General features: G+C 39.4%; 3 protein-coding genes across 5 annotated transcripts; 1 reads left to right on the plus strand and 2 right to left on the minus strand.

Moving 5' to 3' along the window:
• Nucleotides 1-470: 470 nt before the first annotated feature.
• LOC145112263 (uncharacterized) lies at nucleotides 471-1,906 on the minus strand. Its single transcript, XM_079048447.1, has 3 exons — nucleotides 1,537-1,906; nucleotides 825-939; nucleotides 471-489 (listed from the first exon to the last, which is right to left on the minus strand). Exons 1-3 carry the CDS (start codon nucleotides 1,904-1,906, stop codon nucleotides 471-473), a joined length of 504 nt encoding a protein of 167 aa, XP_078904573.1.
• Nucleotides 1,907-2,072: 166 nt separating this feature from the next.
• LOC145116160 (Putative methyltransferase family protein) lies at nucleotides 2,073-4,075 on the plus strand. Of its 2 annotated transcripts, none has more exons than XM_079052507.1 (8): nucleotides 2,073-2,319; nucleotides 2,412-2,479; nucleotides 2,753-2,872; nucleotides 2,995-3,068; nucleotides 3,161-3,218; nucleotides 3,284-3,385; nucleotides 3,472-3,583; nucleotides 3,784-4,075. In XM_079052507.1, exons 1-8 carry the CDS (start codon nucleotides 2,225-2,227, stop codon nucleotides 3,899-3,901), a joined length of 747 nt encoding a protein of 248 aa, XP_078908633.1. In that variant the 5' UTR covers nucleotides 2,073-2,224; the 3' UTR covers nucleotides 3,902-4,075. The 2 variants fall into 2 exon arrangements, with proteins under 2 accessions (XP_078908633.1, XP_078908634.1); XM_079052508.1 differs by having other exon boundaries at nucleotides 3,004-3,068.
• Nucleotides 4,076-4,096: 21 nt separating this feature from the next.
• On the minus strand, nucleotides 4,097-6,655 carry LOC145116159 (MutS2). Of its 2 annotated transcripts, none has more exons than XM_079052505.1 (6): nucleotides 6,076-6,655; nucleotides 5,124-5,229; nucleotides 4,887-4,939; nucleotides 4,624-4,755; nucleotides 4,461-4,533; nucleotides 4,097-4,305 (listed from the first exon to the last, which is right to left on the minus strand). In XM_079052505.1, the coding sequence occupies exons 1-6, from the start codon at nucleotides 6,487-6,489 to the stop codon at nucleotides 4,202-4,204; spliced, it is 882 nt and encodes a 293-aa protein (XP_078908631.1). In that variant the 5' UTR covers nucleotides 6,490-6,655; the 3' UTR covers nucleotides 4,097-4,201. The 2 variants fall into 2 exon arrangements, with proteins under 2 accessions (XP_078908631.1, XP_078908632.1); XM_079052506.1 differs by having other exon boundaries at nucleotides 4,210-4,343.
• Nucleotides 6,656-20,907: the final 14,252 nt, after the last annotated feature.

Consider the following 20,907-nt stretch of genomic DNA (forward strand, 5'->3'; position numbering starts at 1 on the left):
ATAGACAGTTTTTAAAATAACTTATAACGGTGTGGAACCGAAGATAAATCATTTTTGATAACTTACTTTCCCTAGTTTATCAAAACTCTTTATAAGTTATAGTTGCTCAATATGTAGTAAATTTTGGTTATTTTGCTAAATACTAATAATATTTATCAACTTATAGACAAGTTAAAAGCACTTAGGTCATCCGTAATACCCACCACTAACCACTATAGTCGTGGGTGGCAGATCATCACCACATTCTCTACCACTAACCATGAGATACCTACCACTAAACACACCACTCCACCTCATTTTTTAATTCAATTTAAATCAAAAATACATAAAAAAATCATATAATTTATTTAAATACTAATTTTCATAATTTAAAATACCAAATTACATTAATTAAAATACAAAAAAAAACATTAAAAATAAAAATACAACTTCAAACTACATCACTTAATTAACCTAGAATAACAAAAACATTACATTAACTTAAATAACCTAAATTAAAAAAAAACAAAAAAAAAAAAAAACAAACAAACAAACATAAGTAATTTTCGTTCATGTTGAGTTGGTACAAATGATTCGTGACATCTTCTCGAAAATTGAAACACGTTTCGCTGTTATGAATTTCAACAACTCGTGATAAAAATTCATTCGTTCCGGGTACGAACTCTTCAAGCGGGATGACAACGTCGTCCGGATCGTACATGCAAATCGCTCGACCTTAATCTTCAATGATTCTATTATGCATTATAATACATGCTAGGACCATTCGTTTAATTCTATCCTTATCCCAAAGTCATGTAGTGTATTTCACTACATGACACATCTACTTGAGGTCTCCAAATGCCCTCTCGATATCCTTCCTCGCTGATTCCTGTATCTTGGTGAACAACTTTGTCTTTTCACTTCGAGGAGCCGAATATGCCTTCATAAGTGTAGAATAATCTGGGTATATCCCATCACAAATGTAGTAAACATATTGTACGAATGTCCATTCACCGTGAATGTCATATTAGGTGCTTTGCCGGTACAAAGATCGTTAAAAAGTGGAGACTGGCCAAGAACGTTAATGTTGTTGTTAGACCCCGCGACTCCAAAAAAAGAATGTCATATCCATAAATCCTAAGATGCGACAGCTTCTAGGATTATACTTGGTTCACCTATATCTCCTCGAGTGAACTGACCATGCCATGCATTTGGACATTTTTCCCAAGCCACATGCGTACAATCTAACAGGGGCGGACCTAGGGGTGGTCCACGGTGGCACCGGCAACCCCTAACTTTTCCGGCCGCAGTGGAAAAATTTTCTAAAATTTTCATAAATTTTATTTTTTCTACTACTGTCTGCTGTAAAATCTTGCGTCCGCCCCTGCAATCTAGACTGCCAAGCATACCCGAAAATTCATGCCTCTCTTCATGAGCCGAATATAATCTCTCAATATCACGTGGAGTTGGTTTACGCAAATATTCTTGATGAAAAACCTCAAACACACATGCGCAAAACCAATCTACACAATTCGTCGGATGCATCAAATGTTATACCGTATCCCAAATACCTAAGCGCAGCCGCACACTTTTGTATACTAATAAAACTCATTCTTCCTCTAGCGTCGGGTGTTTGTTTGAAAAAATCATTACGGGCTTCTAAAGCATTACTAATACGTAAAAATATCGTCTTATTTAGACAGAAACGACGTTCGAATGCGTCATCATTGTAAAGACAATTATCAGCGAAGTAATCACGTACCAATACGTCGTGTGCGGCTTGACGATCACGATTAACGACCAACCTTATACGAGCAACATTCGAACTTTCTTCATCGTGAATGTGTTGCACAACATTGAAGAATGTCGAAATGAATTCTCTGTCATCATCCGAGTCAAAAAAATTTAACACTTCCAAATCCTCCATGTGTTTTTTGGTTTAGAATGAGAGTAAAATGTGATGAAATGTGAGGATTTTATTAGATTTATATAGGTATTAAATTTTTGAAAAAAAAAATGTAAAACTTAAAAAATTGACTCAAAAGAAAGAAAATCGATTGGAAACGATTTGATTAGCCGTTTTATTTGGTGGTCGGAACACGGACCATAACGACCATGACCGACCACGATGGCCATAATGCTATACATAGCGGATGGTGTTAGCCATTTCAAATAATACATCCCGGTCAATACACTTCAACGGTTCAACCTATCAGATCTCCATCAACGCCCATCAGAAAACACCATGTCTGAAATCGAATTCATAAAACCAAATGTAGTCGACAGTGATGATGACGATGATACAGTTTGCTTGGGCGAATCTTTCTTCATAGATGACAAGTATCTCCTTCGATAATACGTAAATAAACCGCGAACAGCAATTGATCGATTTCGAGATTGATTCATTTTCTTGTTCTTATGTTAATGTGCAGCTATGAGCTCACTACGTTTACATTTGGGCCTCATGTCCTTCAACTTCTTTGTCTCCAATCATCTTCGAGTATGTTTTGTGCTTTTCACTTCTCACGTTTATTATTTGTCATTCCTTTTTAGGGTTTAAGGTTTTAATAATCCGCCATTGATTTTAGGAAGTAAAGTTCATACTGATTTTGTCTTACATACCTATATTCAATTGATATCAGGCATGAATCTGGTAAGACTGATTCGTGATTCATCTTCCACAACCAACTAATTTCTTATTAGGTCATATAATCGTATTCTATTCAATCTTTCAATACGATTTAGTTTCAAACTACTACCTTTTGTTGTGCAGCTGATTTCGATTTAACTGGACAGTTGGTATGGCCTGGTGCAAGGCTGTTGAATGAATACCTTTCAAATAACGTTGAGCTACTACAAGGATGTTCTGCTGTAGAATTAGGATCTGGTGTAGGTCAGTTATGTTTTCAAAGACTACATTCAATTGTTTTAAATGTTTAAATTTCTATCTGGAAAGTTTTTGGCTTTAGTTATTCATATTCAGAAACCCCTAAAGAAATGGTGGTGTGGGTGTAGGTGTTACAGGCATACTTTGCAGCAGATTTTGTCATGAAGTCGTGCTTACAGATCATAATGATGAAGTGCTCAAGGCATGTCTGCAAGATTCCATTTTTCTGCATACATATATGGTAAGTTTTTTATTCTCTCGGTTGTAACTGTTTATATAAATTTCCCTTTTCAGATCTTGAAGAAAAACATAGATCTTCATGAATCTTCTGACAACCCTAATTCATGTTCTGGTAAGATTAGTAAATCAAGACACATTTTGGAACTTGCTGTCTAATATCAAGATTATTGTGAACAGCTTTAAGTGCAGAGAAACTAGAATGGGGAAACACTGATCAACTTAACCAAATATTACAAAAGCATCCGAAAGGATTCGATCTTATTCTTGGAGCTGACATCTATATCCTATCATTTCTACCATTTCTTTCAATTCTTTTTTATAAACAAATCGATGAAATTGCATTGCTATTTCTTGACAATTGGTAAGCTTTCAGCAAAATAGTGTTCCTCCACTCTTTGACACTGTGAAAGAGCTTCTTTTTCAACATGGGAAAAAGCAATGTAGGTTCATATTGGCCTATGTCTCCCGTTCTAAAATGTATGTGACTCTTTCTTTTAGGGTTATTTTTAGCATATCTTGTTTGGATGCTTCAGACACCCGATTATGGAATGACTATAATAATTGTACTTTCAAGTTTTTTAGTGTAATTGATTTGTATATTATAGCATTTTTCTTTCATTTCTTTTTATTATTAAGAAATTACCAAATAATTAGCTTTTTAATACATTCTTTTGCAGGATGGATGCAATGGTACCAAAAGAAGCGGTTAATCACGGGCTAAAGATCCATGAAGTTGATGGGACCCGATCAGTGATTGGAAATCATGAGGGGGTTATATATGAAATAACCCTTTAGAAACTTAGAAATATTAATTAAATATGATTTTTGGATAATTCATAATTGTGAGGAATATATCTTTGAATGTTTTAGAGCAATGGAGAATGATTGACAAAGGACGAATTACACCAAATAGCAATGTACTTATCTTTTTTACCAATATAAACAACCTGCTTTAATTTTTTCGCAGAATAGCAATCAACTTACAATTAATGTGTTGGTCAGACATTTTATTTTATATAAAATAATATTTCATACAATGCAACAAAATAGGGAAAGAGGAAGTTATTATAATATATTGAAACAAAAGATTAAATACTATGTAGTAGTTGTTGTTGTTGTAGTAGTGTTGGTGTTTGAAGAATCAGAGTTGAGTTTTATGCCTTTCCCATATGCAGCAATTAGCAAAGCCTCAGCCCGGCCTACAGCAACAACCAGTGAAATGCATTTGCATCAATAACTGGATTCATGGAAGACAAAAACAAATATGACATCCACTAGACAAACTATGTGGGGGCATTCATGTCTTTTTCAGATAATTAGACTATAAATAATGTGTAGACATGAATCAAAGTACCATGATCCTTTTTCCTTCTCAGAGATGAACTTATTTGTGGAAATAGAGTGCATGCAAGTGCCCTGCTATTATCCTGCCAAAATTTCACAATCAATATATATTTTTTCTATGTTTAAAAATTAAAAGTATATATATTCCTAAGGCATTAAGGAAGAAATCAAACCTTTGTTGAGCCATTTCCAGAGAGTTTGAACTCACTTTTCCAACGCATAGATGGCACTGGGACAACAGACACTTGAGATGCAACCAGGACTCCAATCCATAGCCCATAATTAAATCCACCACTCCACCATCCCTATATTACACAAAACAATATTATTATTTAGTAATAATGAAAACAAATCTACAAAAATTAAACCAACTTTGTCAAAACTATAAGCCCCTTACAAGTTATGACTTTAAGTTAAAAAGTGCAAAGAAACTAACCTGCTTCCCATCCCCTGGAAATGGAATTGATTGTTCTATGTATGCAGTTGTTCCTGAAACCAACTTAACAAGTTATAACAAAACTATCTTTTAGATTTCTTCCTATTATATAACATTGTACTTTGAAAAATTCTACCCAATTATAGCAATTTCATCCAAATACAATGCTGTTGTTGGGTAGATTTTTTTTTTTTTTTTTTAAAGGAGAAAAAAATGATGGCAGAAAGAGTAACATACCAACTGGAATATTAAAACTTCTAAGCAACTCAACCATGGCATTTGCATCCAAACGACGCCTTACACGGTTGCCTACAACTACTTTCACATTAGGAGAATCATATACCTGAAATATACAAACAAGTTAGAACTTAATGGGATTAAATCTTGTTCCTGTTAATACCACTAAATAAGTTAGAACCAAATTTTATTAATGTTCGAGTACAAAGTATTTTTTACTGCTAAAATGAGTGGATTTTTCAAAGCACAATGTCTTACTAAGAAACAAAGTGAAAGGGCAATCCTATAATGGGTGATTTTAAAAAAGCTCAATGCCTTAATGCTATAATAGAAAGAAATGGAAGTAGGATGCTATAGTACACAAATAAATGAAAGTATAGGGTTACATTCACGTATAAACATAGTAAAAGGTTAGATTATATCTCGATGTTCCCTTTTATATAGTTTCCTATTTGGGTATAAATTAATGATTAGCTTCACATTGTAATATACTGATATATTAACCCATTCTCAGACTATGCTGAGCTCGTTGATGACTCATTCATTCAAGAACCTTTTATGTGGCATTCTCGATGATGAGTATTAGAAGGGCATGCATGTCTTTTTGAACACATGAGAGACACAGAGTGAGTCTTTGCCCCCATCATATTTCGCCTTTTTGAGTGTCCCATTCACATTATCATAATTCATAACAACTGGAGTTCTAAGAGAAGTAGGTTATCATGATATAGACATACACGATGAAGGTTCTCCATGGCTAACAAAAGGCTCCAACAACTAAAAAAATGTTGTCAATTTTGAATCTGAAAAACTGTAGTTTTGTTCTATCTCTTTCTGAGTGAGCAACTAACAAATATCATCGCCAAAAAATTCATGGGCAAAATGTTCAGTTACACAGCTTGCAACATATAATTATGCTAGTTTTGAACGTTAGCTATGGATTATTAGATACCTGAGCAGAATAGCCCAAATCATCGGTTTTCAAGACAGCTAATGCACCGGAAACATCAGGGTCAATTCCGATAACCCATTGTGAACGGGAATTGCTTGTAGGAACATCTTCATTTCCACGACTCACGTCATTTTCTGGTATAGGGTTTTCCGTTTCCTTGAGGGGAGGAGGGCATGTGAGAGAATATAACCATTTCTCTTTGAGCTCGTCAGCAGAAACCTTACTTATTGCCTTGATTTTAGCACTCCTAGGTGTGCATAATTTTGGGAGAGAGGTAGAGAAACGCTCGGAGACGATGGAACGTAAGCAAAGAGTCGTGGTGATAGCTCTGAGATTACAGGAAAAAATTGGGGTCATGAATTTTGGGGAGATTTGCAGTTGATGATGATGTTGATGAAATTGGAGAGCTCCCATCAATTAGAATGAATGAACTTCAAAACAAAATCGATTGTTGGTGGGTTTTCCGTTAATGGTGGTGCAGGTTCTGGTGGCGGTGAGATTAGGGGGAGTAATCGGAGCGATGAATTGCAGAGAAGAGCGCGGGATACTGTGGTGGCTTCATAAAGAACTAGAAAAGAAAGACAACCTATGAAAAAGCCTCAAGTTTATATGAAATTGACCACTTTACCCTTTGACGGGATCTATGTTCATTTATACCACATATTTGTCTCATTTTTTGCATTTTTCCCGAATAGGCGGTTGCTAGAAGGTTTACCGGTTACTCCTCCACTGGAGGTACTTTAATGAGAAGGTCATGTGGCCTCTTTGTTGACTAGGTTAACCAAACGATGATTGTTACCCCGTTAGGAAGACGTTAGACATAGAGCTCCACACCATGTCACTCTAACGTCAACTCTCTCGCAGTGAATCGTACCTTCTATTGAGAAAATCTTGGGTTATTGGGAGGAATTCATCACGAAATCTAGGTATTTGAAGAAGATTAGGTGTATACTGTTGGTAACGTTGTTCAAGCGGAAAGAAATTTGGGTGATTATCGCGTTGAGTTGTTCAACCGGTAAGTATATCACATCCATGATTAAAGATTTATCTACTTATAATTCTTCAAGTTTGTTTGTGAACAAGAGGGGAGGTTTTCATCAACAAGGGTATTCATACCAAGAACAGTGAGACGTGGGAAGTGCTTAGAGTATGAACATAATCCAAATAGTTGTAAGGATGAGAAAAAGCCACTAGTGCCCTCACCACCAAAGAAGAAGGGCAGGCCAAGGAAAGATCCATTGATAGTTGAGCATGATGAAGCATTAAGGTTTTCTCAGTCCATTCAACCTTCAAATAAGAAAAGAAACAAGAGACATGTACAATGTGATCCCAAAGAAGCATCAAGTTCCAAGGTTTTAAAAGCTAAAAAGAGGTTATGTATTAGAATGGAGGGTCATGAAGAAAAGGTTACCGCAACTCAAAAAGAAGATGTTTCTGCAATTCAAAATAAAGATGTTGGTGATGGTATTGAGACTAGAGAATGAGTTAATGGTGGTATTCAGATTGAGGATGGTGGTGTTGTTATTAAGACTGAAGAAGGAGTAAATGATGGTATTCAGATTGAGGATAGTGGTGATGGTATTGAGACTGAAGAAGGAGTAAATGTTGTTATTGTTGATCAAGTTGAAGATGGTGGTATTGTCATTCAAAATCAAGAAGGATAAGATGTTCTTATTGTTGAGCAAGTTGAATAGGTTCATATTGGTCAAGAAGATGTTTTACTTCTAATGGTTGGTTTGGAACTACACAAAGCACTTGATGAGGTTGAGCAAGGGTTGGATGAAATATTAGGGGATGGTAGTTTTCAACAAAAATCAAATGTCTATGATGCTACTCAATTTGATAATGGGGGCAATGAGGAATATGTAACTTAGGTTGAGTTTAATGATGGAAAAGATGATGGTGTCCTTGTAGAGAAAGTAAAGGTGGATGTTGAGGACATTGTAATGATGTTGGAAGCAGGATATAGCATGGAAGAAGTTAAAGGTATGGAAGGAGCAAATGGAACTGTATGACATGTCACCAGTTGAGCTGGTAAGGAATTACTTTTGTTTTTGTAATATCTTTTAATTATTTTGCTCCAATTTAACATATTTATGTAATTATCAATATCAGGATATGGCACATGTATTGGATCATCCATCTGGTAATGATGATGATGCTATTATTCAAGATTTTGATGGTCTTATGGATGATGATGTTATTGATGATATTGTTGATGGTGTATTCCAAGATGGTGATGTTGATGGTGAACAACAACAAGTAATGATAATGGTCATTTGGGTGACGATGAAGGTCCTGAGTATGTCCCTAAAGTAAGAAAGTTGAGAAAACCCTCTAAAAGGATCATTTTGCAAAATCTTAAGAAGACGGTGTTTGAAAAAAATAGAGGTGGTTCATCTACTAGCAATCCAGTTAGTTTGGTGTAGTTGGTTAAGTGCATTGGGGTAACTTGCACGCTTATGGGAAAGACCCTCATCTGGTGGAGTATCTAGGTAAAAGCCTTAGGAGTAGATGCAGCCTATGCAATCTCTTGGGAAGATTTGAAAATGCAAATGATAAGAGAATTTTGTTCTACGGGAGAAATGGCCCGTGTAGAACATGAATACAGTCACTTTAGCACTAGGAAGTCCATTATAGCCTTTTATACTGTAACACTTGGTCCATGTATTCTTTCATTTCTCAACATTGGGGTTTTTGTGGGAACTCGACGAGTTGGGGAGCTCCAACTCGTCGTGTAGAGACTTTTGTGTCCGCTGCTTTTAATGATCCAACTCGACGAGTCGGGGAGTCCCAACTCGACGAGTTGACAGCTAATGATGAAACCCTAATTTTAGGGTGTTGCACCCTATTTAAAGGACTTTAACCCCTTGGTTGGCCTCCTTACCAGCCTCCTTTTGTCCATAAAAACCCCAAGTTCGTTATCCTTTCAAGATTGAGTGTGTGGGCCTTGAGAATTGATTTTGGGTGGTTATTTGGAAGGATCTTGGAAGTTGGAAGAATCTTGTTTAGAAGGAGTATAGATCCAGAAACTCTTCACCAAAAGAAGTCTTCTTTAGGTATAAAGTCGACATCTTGCTTTGTTATCTCCTACATCTCATTAATGGAAGTTTTAGCATGTTTATGGGATTTTGTTTGGGATAGCCAAGATGTTGAAGGTTCCATGGGTTATTATGTTAAATCTAACCCCTTCATGACTTCTCATGGCTGAAAGTTGCAAACGTTTCTTAGTTCCAAGCCCCATTCATGCATGCAAGTCCTTCATTAAGTCCTTATTAAGCTCTAGAGGGTAGTTGTAGCTTGCATGGACGTAAAGTGGGAAACTTTATGTGATTATCCAACCTTTGGCACTAGATCTGTGTTTTGGGGCTATATTGGAGAGTTCAAGGGCTTTAAGTATTAAGACTCTCTCTAAAGAGCCTAGGGTTTGGGTTTGTTTCTATTTGGGTGGTTCTTAAGGGTAAAGTTGGAAACTTTACCCTTCTAGACATCATTTTGGATGAGATCTGAGATTTGGATTCCCTAGATTCGATGGTATCAGCTTAATGCATTAAGAGGTTGGATTTCTGGACAACTCGACGAGTTCATTAGTGAACTCGACGAGTTGATGGGATTTTTCCCGATCTGTTCGGGTGATAGAGAAACTCGACGAGTTGAGGGACAACTCGGCGAGTTGGGTCAACTCAGGATGTTGACTTTGACCTTTGACCTTAGTCTTTGACCAAGTTTGAACTTTAAGGGGCTTTAGGGCATTTTGAGTTGTATTTAAGAAATTGTTTCTGTTTAGGGTTGTGTAGAGCAGATATTGGAGTCCCGACCTAGTCAGCTTCCATGCAGTATTGCGGTGAGTCTTATCACCACACTCATGGGTTGAAGGTGTAACATTTGGACTTAAATTAAAATGAATTTGGAAGTTGGGGGTTGTTTGGTAATTATTGGGTTTAGTTTGAAAAAGATCTGGTGGAGAGGGACTAAACTTGGAAAAATGGAAATAATGTTTGAATAGGGACACAGGAATTAAACCTGGTACCTTTCCCCCCTCGTTTCTTAATGCAAACCCTAAACCTAAAGCCTTCATACAGCCGCCACCTTATTCCTATCTCCAGTCGCCGCCATCAAGCTCGACCGCCACCTCCTTGTTGTGGCTTGAACCAGCATCGCTCCCTCACCAGTGAAGTCAAGGACGGAGTTGCGACTGTCGGGAATGTCGGAAGCTCCAGGAATCGAGGCCGCTACTGTTGTTTTTCTGGTGGAGACGCAACCTTCATTTTCCCCACTGCTACCGTCCCTCCTCCTCCCGTTTCTTCTCCGCAACAGCTAGCTCGCGTTCTCCGCTGCTGTCGCTCCTTGCGGTTGCTTTCTGTTGCGCTCCGGTTGCCGCCTGCCACCCGAAGTAGCTGAGATGGGTGTGTGTTTGCGATATCTCTCGTGTCTGTATGTGTGTAATTTAGTGTGTGTGAGTGAGCATTTTACAGGTATAATGTTGTATGGACTTGGCTTGGCTGGGAAACCGAAGAAAACCCATCACCACCACCGTGAGGTGGTGGCTGCCACCTTCTGTCGCTGTTCTGCCACCACTAGCCACCATCTCCGGTGGTTGTGTGCAATTGGAATGAGGATTGGAGTGCTTTTGGCATCGTTTTGGCCTAAAATCATAATCACCACCACGGTGAGGTGGTGGCTACCATCGTGAACCGTCATTGACCACTACTGCCCGAGGTGGCAGTGGGTGGTGCCCAGCCTAGTGAAACCCTAATTGACCTAAAAGCTTAATCTTGGACTTAGTTGGCATGTGTTTGGGTTGGAAACCCTAATTAGGGTTTAGAAAACCCTAATCTTGGTGACTTTTGTTTGGAACTTGTCGGGACCCGCGTTTTGGACCATTGGATTGGAGTTATGAGTTATGCCCAACCGTGTAGTATAACCGACCTTGTAGAGTGATGGACTTAATGGATTAAGTCCTTAATGGATTAAGTGTTTTTACTTAACCCTAATCGTCATTTTATGTGAAAACCCTATTTGTGATTGGGCTTCGAGTTGGGCCTTTCTTTTGGGCTTAGGTGTTTGGGCTTTTTTTGGGCGATCTGAGAACAAGTGTATGGACTAGGATACTTGGATGGGCTTTAGGGTAAGACCCATGTAAGGGGTTTGGGCCCAATTTGGAAAATTGGGCCATATTTGGGTCTTGGTTGATTATTTGGCTTCTGGCATTCAGAGTGTGACTTTGGGCCTTGGGCTTGGACCAAGCTAGGTTAGGGATAAAATGGTCTTTTTATCCCAAGAATTAATTTATGGTTATGCACTGGAACCCAATTGTTAATTGGGTTTTGTTTTGATGTTGACAGTTCGGGAATCTGTCAGCCAGCAGCCAAGGATTGTCTGCGTGATTTAGTAGTGTGAGGTGAGTTTCCTCACTGGGTTTAGCGGGTCGAAGGCACCAATGTCGGCCCATGTTTATGCTATGATAGTATGCTAGCTGTCTTCGTGACTCTTGCATGTGTATGTGTTTATATGCTTTCCGGGATAAGGTTCGATGACCAGCCGAGGCCCGATAACTGTTTGCATGCTATGTATCTATGTTGCATGTGTATGTGTTTATTCGATATATGTTATGCGAGTGTGGGCGGGGCCCGTATCTCATTATTATCTGAGTGTGGGTGGGGCCCGTATCTCATTGGGTGGGACCTGTTATTCGAGTGTGGACGGGGACCGTATCTCATTATTGTATGATATGAATGGTATGTGGTATCTTGGGGAACTCACTAAGGTTTGTGCTTACGGTTTTCAGTTTATGTTTCAGGTACTTCGGTTTTCAGAAGGAAGAGCTCGGGTTGACTGCATGGTATGCACACTTATTGTTCCGTATTTGACTTGTTCTGGGGTTTATACTCTGATTATAATGTATCTGTTTTATTTAAACAAGTAATTGATGATCCTTCTTTTATAAATTAACGAAATTTTCTGTCAATATTTTTGGGACGTTACAAGTTGGTATCAGAGCCTTGGTTTGAGGGATTCGGGGACACTCTCGGGTGTGTTTGGACTCAAACTGAGGATTTGATAAAGTTTTTTGTTCAAAAAGAAATATATTTTAAAAAGGATTTTTCTAAAATAGAAAAGGGTGTGGTGCATGCAATCAGCCGAGCTCAAGTAAGTTTTCCCAGAATACCCATACATGTTATCTGTTATGATTTGATTTATGAATTTGTGAACCGCATGCTAGTTAGAGCTAAGGATCTGCTCAGTTTCTGCATGATAGAATGCTAGGAGAGATGCCTTGTTTGCCTATTGTATGAGCTCATAGACTTGCATGCTAGTTCTGATTAGCCAGTGATAGGTTGGCCTGATATGTGATGGTTGATAGTCTAGGAAGCATGTGATGTTGGGTTGGGTTTGGTTGGTATGCGTAAGGCAGTCAGTAACGGGAGTGGGAGCTCCTTGTATGATTTGTAGTATGTGGGATTGGAGTGTACTGCGTGAATGTTGCTTGTTATGTGCTTTGTGTAACTCTTAAGTGATGGGAGTTAACTACTAAGTGAATATGTCAAGTCACATGTGACAAAGGTTGAATAATCTTAGAGTGATGGATTTGACCCTATTGTGAAACTCTTGTTTGAGTCCAACCATTGTAGGGATGAGTCTGTTACTCGAAGGATTATCGAAGCTTTGTTGCATGTGATTGTATTCATGAGGTGGGTGACTGGCATTATGAGGAGTTCTTCAGCAGCTGATGGCAGAATGAGGTTTGGGCACCTAGGAAATCCTAGGGATTGCTTCAGTGGGATTTGATGCGTCGTTTTGTGAGTGTTTGGTGTATGGATTTGAGAAGGTGACTTAGAGGATTCGGGAGGATTCTTGAGGAAAGTATGGATAGATGTGGAAGGTAGTATTGGGCCCATACTACTGAAAGAACAGGATCAATACTCGAATCGGGAAGAGTCTTGGAGAATCTAGGAAGCCTGTGGGATGAGGATTCTTGGGTATACTTGGATCTGTTGCATGTTGTTGCGGTATGGAGTGAGCACTCAGAAATGGGGTTCAGGTTATGGTTCCGGCTTAGGTGCAGGTACTGAGCCGATCGATGCGCGGATGTGGAAGTTCATCTCATCGGAAATTACTCGCGGTATTTTAGAATGGACCACGGTGGTCTTGGGTTCGGTCAAGGAAAGGATTTTGGAGCCCTTGGATGATCATCTCGGGGCCTTTCGGGCCGAGATTGTAGAAGGACAGTTGGGGGCTCATCTGGAGCCCAAATCTTGTGGATCCCTAAAATCCTTCAGGAAGGAGGATCCTATTGTTAGTTCCTGTCATTGGGATCGGAAGGGAGTTTTGCACCATGTCCTCAGGATGGTCGAGTTATATCGGGAGGAGGTGATCATGATTCCTTTAGATGTTTGCGGGTATGTTATCTTCTGCTTCTTCAAAGTGGATATCGGGAATTTGTATTGCTTTGGAATTTTGATTGGGATTAAATAAGTTATATCTCGGCTCGATTCTCTACTATTGTCTAGATTATATTATCAATGATCTGGATATGCCATCTTGCATGTCGGGAGTCTTCGATGAATCTCCCGAGGGTCGTATCTTGTTGAGTGGGTTTAACATGTCCCATTGTTGTTCAGGGTCTTTATCGGGACTAAATCAGGGTATTTCTTAGAGGACCCTTGGTCAGGGTTAGCAGGTTAGTTCTCTAGTGAAGAAAGGGTTCAATAGTTTTATCATTTGTTCGGGTATGATCGGCGATTGCCCATGGAAGAACTTTTTGAGTTCCAGCACCACAGTTGCTCGGAGAGGAGCGGTATCAGGAAGATAGTGGTGTCAGTTGCATAGTTTGTTTGGTCACTGGATGTGCCAGGGAAGTTTTATATATGTATGGGTTGTAGTTGGTTAAAGTTCAGTAATTCCTTGAGAATGGAAATTAGAGTAGAGGTTCGTCAGTGCATGGCAAGACTTATGGTTCTTATTCGCCGACATAGGAACTAAAGGAATTGGTATGGTATCATGGGTGCTGATTTGGATCATCAGACTGGTTAAGATCTCAAGAGTATTCTTCCGGATTCCAGGAGTTGGGAAATCGTTGTGTGACAACCCGAAACTTTTTCCGTTTCAATTTAACCGATTTCCGTTAATAAAATTTGAATTTTATTAAGTTTCCATCAAACTTCTTGGTTTAGAAAATCATCTAGTTTTATATAATTAAATTTTATATGAGTCGGAACCAAAACTTCATGAAATCTCGAATTATCCTTCGATCAAAATGTCAGTTTTCGGTCTAAGTGACTTTACGGCCGTAAACTCGTGTACGGCCGTACACTGGTTTACGGCCAAGCGTCGGGTTGACCCCTCCACCGACCACGAGAACCCCTATAAATACGAGACCCTACCCCCTCATTTACACTTTTCCAGCCGGACACTCTCTCTTTCTCTCTCTAAACTCTTGGCCGTACACCCCAAAAACACCCGTATTCTTCAAGGATTCATCGAAAATCACCGTTGGGAGTCATTTCGGAGCATCTAGAACACGTTTTTCATCGAAATCCGACATCCTTGTTCTTGAGTGTACGACCCTACACCCTTCAAATCTGTAAATCTTCATTGACCGCACACCAGTTTACGGTCGTACACCCTTCAAACCTTCAAAGGCCGTACACCCTTCGAGAGGAGTTCACGGCCGTAAACAGTTCACGGCCGTAGACAGTTCACGGCCGTAAACCCCCTTCACGGCCGTACACATTTCCTAAGTGGTGCTTTAGACTGAAAACCCACTTTCCTCTATTCAATCAAGTCCCGGTAACATTCCTTAACCGAAAGCAGGTGTTTTTCTAACACTTTATCTAACTAAATCGCTAATTTAGATACATATATGTATTTAATTGTTATTAGGATTCCGTTAAGTGCCACACTACAACTCGAGGGTCTTCATTTCAGTCCGTTGATTCTACGTTTGCGCACAACTAACTGTGAGTTCATACCCCTATGCCTTTACTATTTTTAACGTTTTCAGGGGGAATACAAGCCAAACATAAATGATTTTGTGAAACTTATACAAAAAGGATTTCAATAAACTTAAAACGGATGCAATTGATACAATCATACAGTTTCTATACTTTTATGAAATATATAGATATTTTATCCCTTTTGTATTATGCAGAGCATAAGGGAAGTTTTCATCATAAACACAGAACTTTCAATGTAAAACATGAATTGAATGCATGAATGAACATATAAACTATAATAGGTATAGTTTATGGAACAACTAGCATATCGATGTACAAAACATAGATTCAATGCAATCAAATATATAAACTATATAATGTGTCCTTTATGAGATATATAGACAACAAGTTAAATTCAATGGATTCATTTTATTCTACATGTAATCGTTATTATAGCATTTTATGAGTGAGCATTCTTCGCGTACTTACTTAAGTACTAACAAAAGCTCTGAGATTATAACCAGAGTCTCCTGGAGGGAGAACGTGAGTTTGTGTATAGATCTATATGGGATTGACAATCCCGCACCATAACTGCTAGCTACACTTAGGCCGACAGGCCTGGGTGACAAAGTCATTTCGATTCCGACACCTGAAGAATGTCGTTCAGGCAATTCAATGGTCAAGAATGGTTATAACAACTCATAAATTTGGTACTAAGAATATACGATCAATGTATGAATGGTAATAACTTTAAATAGTTTTATTACAAAGTAATAGAACTACTATACATATTAAAGTTGTCAGAGCTTTCCGAACTTACTATACATACTGGTGATAACCAGGGTTTTTCATGTAAACAGAGGTTTATTATTCAATCAAACAATACACAACACATTCAATGGTAATTAGACATATGAACTATTACGATATCAGATTCGGTAACAAAATACACATGTTAGAAAATAATGGATTTTCTTGGAAGCATAAGAATACATTCATTAATTCATTAACCGATTTTCCTCTCAAAAACATGTTTATGAACTCACCAGCTTTATGCTGATACTCTTTCAAAACTGCTTGTATTTTCAGGAAATCAGTAGACAGGTACCTCCTAGAGTTTTGAGAAGACGGAACGTATAGAGTTTCGTCTTTTACTATTGTTATATTTTTGAAGTGTATAAACATGAATCAAACTGATGTAAATATTTTACTTAATTAATGTAATTTTGTGTTTACTTTGATTACTGTAATGCAATGGTTGTGATACTATACATGACGTCATCCGCCCCCGAACGTTTCCGCCGTTCCGGTTTGGGGGTATGACAGATTGGTATCAGAGCTCTTGTTTATAGTGAACTAAGTATACCGAACCTTACATGGTATACAACTATAAACACTAAGGGGCCGAAGTGCTCTGAACTAAAAGTATACTTTTAAAATATAAGTATTTTATAAGAAGTATACAAGTATACATAAGTACCAGAAACAATATCATGAGTAGAACAAAACAAAAGTATTTGGATGTTGGACACTGTGATTAAACCTGGATAGTTATGTAATCATGTCTGGGATCAATATAGCCTGATCAACTATATTTATTTGAGACATGACCAACATGTGTCTGGGAGTGATCATGGTGTTGCAACAAGCCTAAAACTTACCAAGCTATACACATCAAGATATCGATAGAACAGAGCATACAACTTAAAATACTATAGGAGTATTTTAGCTAGAGCCGAATACAGTGTAGAGATTCATTCCAAGTGTTACTACTTATTTCTTCCTAGCGATAGTTTACTTGCTTTAGTAACCTTTCTCTGTTTATCGCTTAGTAGAACACTTTATCTATCAGGATGAGATATATCTTGTTTCATATCTCTTAATTTAAGATCTAGGGGACTTACCGTCCTCTTCTTCCTGATTATTTTTAGAAAAAGATGCCTCCCAGAAAGAGACCCAGCAAGAAGAACAACGACCCTTCACCGCCACCACCTCCTCAGTTCGATCTTGCCATGTTCCAGGCAGCAGTTGCAGCCGCCGTGACTGCAGTAATGACGCAAATAAACCCTGGTGGCGCTAGTGGATCTGAAGGTGGTTCTCATCCCCACAATCTCGGCGATCAGGGACATCAAAAGGAGTGTTCCTATAAGGACTTCATGAATGCGAAACCCAAGCCCTTCGATGGCAATGGAGGAGTCATTGCCTTAACCCGATGGTTCGAGAAGATCGAATCCATCTTCGAGATTTGCTTGTTCTGAGGCCAACAAGGTGAAGTTCGCCGCCTGCACCTTCACCGAGACCTGGTGTAATGGTCTAGTCAAATCCCTAACCCTGCCGGTAGCGAATGCCATGGGTTGGGAAAGCTTAAAAGAACTCATGCTTGCTGAGTACTACCCAAGGGGCTAGATGCAGAAGTTAGAGCACAAGCTCTGGAACCTAAAGATGAAGGGTTCCGACATTTCCGCTTACACAACTAGATTCTGCGATCTGACTCTTCTCTGTCCGGGGATGGTTACCCCGGAAAGCAAGAAAATAGAGAGATACATTTGGGGATTGACGCCCCCAACACAAGGAAATGTCTTGGCTGCTAAGCCTACCACTTTTGACAGCGCCAAGTGTCTGGCGCAGACCCTAATAGATCACGGGGTTGATCATGGTGAAGTGCCAGCCGCTCCCGAACCACCAAAGGAGAGTGGTGGGAAGAAGAAATTTTGGAACAAGCGTAAGGGCCAGTGTTCGCAGGAGCCCTCCAAGAAACAACAAACAGTGGCAGTCCACGCTGCTACTACTCCTGCTGCTGTTCCCACTACTCCAACAACTCCCAGCCGCTATGCTGGAAACCTACCTTTGTGCAACAAATGCAACTTCCATCATTTGGGAGTTTGTAGAGAGATGCAATGCAACAAATGTGGCAGAAAGGGGCATACAACACGATTCTGGAAGACACTAGCTCAACCGACCAACCAGGCAACTGAAGCAGGCATGGGTCAAGCCTGTTATGGCTGCGGGGAGGTTAGGCACTTCAAGAGAAATTGCCCCAAGGCAACAACACGTGGTAACACAGGGAAGGTGCTGGCGATGGGCCAGGAGGAGGCAGTTGCTGATCCCACAGTTGTTACGGGTACGTTCCTCCTCGACAACTCTTATGCATGCATTCTTTTCGATTCTGGTGCGGAGAGAAGTTTTGTTAGTCATGCATTTCAACATCTACTCAAACATAAATCCCAACCTTTAACTGAAACATTTACCGTCGAGATGGCTAACGGAAAGAAAGAGAGCACTAACGACATATTCATAGGTTGTACCCTTACCCTAAACGATCATTCCTTCCCCATCGACCTTATGCCAGTTTCCAAAGAGCTTCGACATTATTATCGACATGAATTAGCTGAGCCCCAATCGTGCTGATATCCTTTGTTACGAAAAAGCCATCCGTCTCAATCTGCCCTCGGGCGAAACTCTCATAGTTTACGACAATAAACTCAAATCAAATCTTTGTATCATTTCATGCATCCAAGCCCAGAAATATATGTGAAAGGAGTGCCATGCATTCCTAGCTCATGTCGTTAACGAAAAGCAGGAAGTTAAGGACCTCGAGAGCATCCCCAAAGTCTGCAACTTTCCTGATGTCTTCCCCGAAGATCTTCCAGGAATCCCTCCCGAGCGCCAAGTCGAGTTCCGTATCGACTTAATTCCCGGAGCTACTCATGTAGCTAAATCCCCATACCATCTAGCGCCGACAGAAATGCAAGAGTTATCCAGTCAGCTCAACGACCTGCTCAACAAAGGATTCATAAGACCAAGTTCCTCACCCCGGGGAGCCCCGATCTTATTCGTGAAAAAGAAGGATTTGGATGTGCATTGATTATCGAGAACTGAACAAACTTACCATCAAGAACCGTTATCCCTTACCCAGAATCGACAACCTCTTCGATCAACTTCAGGGAGCCAGTTACTTCTAGAAAATAGACCTAAGATCAGGGTACCATCAGTTGCGATTTCATGAGAATGATGTTCCCAAAACAGCATTTCGAACTTGTTATGGACACTACGAGTTTGTAGTAATGCCCTTTGGTCTAACCAACGCACCGGCGGTATTCATGGATCTGATGAATCAGGTGTGCCGCCCTTTCCTAGACAAGTTTTTAATAGTGTTCATTGATGATATACTTGTCTATCCCGAAGCGAGGAAGATCATAGACAACACTTGAGGCTAGTGCTAGAAACACTAAGGGCGGAGAAACTCTATGCAAAGTTTTCAAAGTGCGAATTCTGGATCAGAAAAGTAACCTTCCTTGGTCACGTTGTTAGTGAGGAAGGCATACAGGTGGACCTTTCCAAGATCAAAGCGATTGAGAATTGATCAGCACCAAAGACACCCATAGAAATCCGTCAATTCTTAGGTCTCGCTGGCTACTATCGCAGATTTATCCAGAATTTCTCCAGAATTGCTAAGCCTTTAACCACCCTGACACAGAAAGGTGTAACCTTTAGTTGAGGGAAAAGCAAGACATTGCGTTTCAAACATTGAAGCAGGCCCTATGCATTGCACCTATCTTGTCTCTGCCCAAAGGGACTGAGGATTTCGTTGTCTACTATGATGCATCCAATCAGGGCCTAGGCTGTGTGCTCATGCAGCGAGGAAAGGTTATTGCCTATGCCTCGAAACAGCTGAAAACACACGAGGTCAATTATACAACTCACGATCTAGAGTTGGGAGCAGTGGTCTGTGCGTTAAAGATTTGGAGACATTATATCACATTAGAATATGAAGAAAGGTATATTCCATTCTGGAATTTGACTTTAAGAGACTTGAGTCTAAGCATTGCATCATACGATGAGAGATCGTTAGAGCATGACCCATCGGTCTGTTACAATAGCTAAAGGAAAGTACTTATCCTAAGAAGAAGAAGGAGTCCTCAATAAGGATTTATTTTGTAACTCGAAGGTTACGATTGAGCGTCCAACATAGTACGAAGAGCAGATGCAGGATTGAGCACTACCTGCGATCGAGAAGTCCAAAAGCTAGATACTCGTTCGAAGAAACATATAGATTACATTTATTACTTAGGATGGAAAGATTACGTATGGACTCATTATACCAGACCTATTTCGTTGATGATTTCGGGACGTAATCATCCTAAGGGGGAGATAATTGTAACGCCTACAGATTCGGGCTAGTCAAATTAAGGACAATGAGCGTCAAAAATGACTTTTTGATGGAAGATTATTTAGAAGGAAAAATCTTAACTAAGTTGTAGTATATGTTACAAGGATTCCGTACATATAAACAACGCTGAAATCCGAGTTATAACGAAGAAGTTATGACCCGTCGAAGTTTCGCGACAGAACCGGCACGACATAACGCGACGTAAATAGTGAATTTACGATAGAGCGATATTTGGCCTTAGCAATCTAAATGAAAGTCGTAGAATACATTAAACCGAGAGCATGCATAAAAAGAACGCCCAAATCTGACTTCGTATGAGGAAGTTATGATTTTTCGAAGTTTCGGCTTAGCAGTATGCAACCCGAAATTCGAATAATAGATCGAGCGGTTTTTAGCCGACACAACCTAAACGAGAATAGAAGATCTCGTTAATAGTAGCGTAACGATAAAAAGGCAGTCGAAAACGGACGTCGGATGAAGAAGTTATGAATTTTAAACGGACTTTTCATGTCTCGGCCCGTTAAAAATATAATATTAATATAATACTAAAAATAAAGTCAAAATTAGCCGACAGAGTCTAAACGAAAATTGTAGAGCATAATTTCACCTACGCGTGGATATAAAGAACGTCAAAAACGGAGTTCGTATGCGAAACATACGAATTTTTGAAGTTCGGAGCACAAACTTCGAGAATTTGACTGCATTTACGACGTGAACACAGTGTTC

This window comes from Lactuca virosa, chromosome 5 (assembly GCF_052849685.1).
Source record: "Lactuca virosa cultivar CGN04683 chromosome 5, Lactuca_virosa_CGN04683_v6, whole genome shotgun sequence".
NCBI lineage: Eukaryota > Viridiplantae > Streptophyta > Magnoliopsida > Asterales > Asteraceae > Lactuca > Lactuca virosa.